Source organism: Orycteropus afer, unplaced genomic scaffold (genome assembly GCF_000298275.1).
Source record: "Orycteropus afer afer isolate SDZICR_OR568_19922 unplaced genomic scaffold, OryAfe1.0 scaffold00575, whole genome shotgun sequence".
Taxonomy (NCBI): Eukaryota; Metazoa; Chordata; class Mammalia; order Tubulidentata; family Orycteropodidae; genus Orycteropus; species Orycteropus afer.
Window position 1 is genome coordinate 4,080 of NW_006922162.1, and position 1,909 is coordinate 5,988.

At 44.3% G+C, this 1,909-nt stretch overlaps 1 protein-coding gene across 1 annotated transcript; it reads right to left on the reverse strand.

Moving 5' to 3' along the window:
- Positions 1-4: 4 nt before the first annotated feature.
- LOC103210222 (olfactory receptor 2M5-like) lies at positions 5-771 on the reverse strand (the record flags this gene model as incomplete). The annotated part of the gene is made up of 1 exon (XM_007956147.1): positions 5-771. A coding segment is annotated over exon 1 (767 nt), but the record flags the coding sequence as incomplete, so codon positions are not given.
- Between the last annotated feature and the right edge of the window lie 1,138 nt (positions 772-1,909).

Consider the following 1,909-nt stretch of genomic DNA (forward strand, 5'->3'; position numbering starts at 1 on the left):
CAGCATGGCTGGACCAAAGTAGAGGCTCACAACAGTCAGGTGGGAGGAACAGGTGGCCAGGGCTTTGTTCCTGCCCTCAGGGGAATTCATATGAATGACAGCACAGAAGATAAGAGCATAAGAGGACAGGATGAGGGACAAGGGAATGAGGAGTACCACAATGCTTGTCACCACCACAGCCTTCTCATAGGGGGAGGTATCCTCACAGGCCAACTTTAGAATGGCCATGACCTCACAGAGAAAATGAGAAATCTCTCTAGAACCACAGGTGGGAAGATGCATGGCATAGGCTGTGTGTGCCAATGACGTAAGGGCACCCCCTACCCAGGAGAAGGCAGCCATCTGCAGACAGACTCTCTGGTTCATGATGAGAGCATATCTCAGAGGGTTGCAGATGGCCACATACCAATCATAGGACATGAGAGTTATGAGAATGCACTCAGCAATTCCTAGTGTCAGAAAGAAGAAGATCTGAGTCCCACAGGCCATCCGTGATATGTTTCTCCCTCCTGAAAAGAAGTCAGTTGCCATCTTGGGTACAGTGCTAGAGATTAATGTCAGGTCCATGACGGCCAGCTGGCTAAACAGGAAGTACATGGGTGTGTGGAGGTGAGAATCCACCCAGATCAAGAGAATGAGGATGGAGTTTGCAGTGAGAGCCACAGTGTAGATCAGGAGGATGGTGCAGACAAGGAAATCGACATTTTTCTTACCAGGAAAGAGGCCTAAGAGGATGAAATCCACATTCAAAGTCTCATTTCTTTTATCCATGTCACTGCCTTGTTAGTTTGAAGGAATCAACCCTGAAAAAAAAAGCCAGAGGAGAAATCACAAAGATTTATTGAATCCTGTTCCCCAAGCTCTTCCTTTCTTTACCCTTAATCAGTGTTCAGCTGACAGTGACATTTCTGCAAATGATAGAATTTTAGCCAATTTCATGGCTCATCAGGATATCTTATGCCCTTAACCATCTTTTTACTGCCAGCCAGGACAGTAAATGTCCAGTTTGTACCTGGTCTCAGTAGCCCAGAACCAATACTACCATGTTCCTTTGTACTGACTTCATTGCTCAGGAACCATTCTCCTCTGTCTCCCTTAGGATGTTTCACTTTCATACTTAAACCATTAAAAAGTTTATTACAGAGGACTTCTTATAAGATGGAGGAATAGACAGACAAGTGACACAGACCCTCTTCAATAAAGAAAAGAAAAAACAATTGACAGAGCTACAGAAGATAATCCTGGAGCCCTGAGCTTGAAAGGAACTATACAGAAGTGGGTTAGGCACCAACTAGTGGAAAAACCTGAACAAAAACAGTGAGTACAGAGATGGTTGGAGCTTCGGACTGTCAGCTACTCTAATGGGACCAACAGCCTGAATATTTCCAAGTAGGATTGGGACTTGAGAATTGATCTAAAGATCAGCCCCAATCACAAAGGGCTGCAGGGACAACTGCTCTGGTGACCTATAACTAGGAAAGGAAACAGCAAAGAGGGAGACTACCTGAACTGTGGACTTTTTGCTGTCTGGAAGGCACAGCCATTTTGATTGTTTACAAGGGGCAACCATTTTGCATTTAAAAGTGATAGCATTCTCATTCGGATTCCAGGGACCTAAGAACAAACTCTGTTTGCCAGGGTCATCAAGGACATACGAGAGGCTGACAAAGGAAAGGAGACAGGTGGTGAGTGTATAAGTGCAGTCAACTAGTGAATAAAGGAGCACAGCACAGTACCCTTCCTGTACAGATAGCATACAAACAAAACAAAGAAAACGAAAATTGTGGGCAAGTCACTCCAACATATAATTACCTATTAAATATAAACACAAAAATGTCACAATGCCTCAGAGACAACAGAGCATCACAGTCCACACAAAGAAGCAAGATAAAGCAGGAGAAACAAGGAA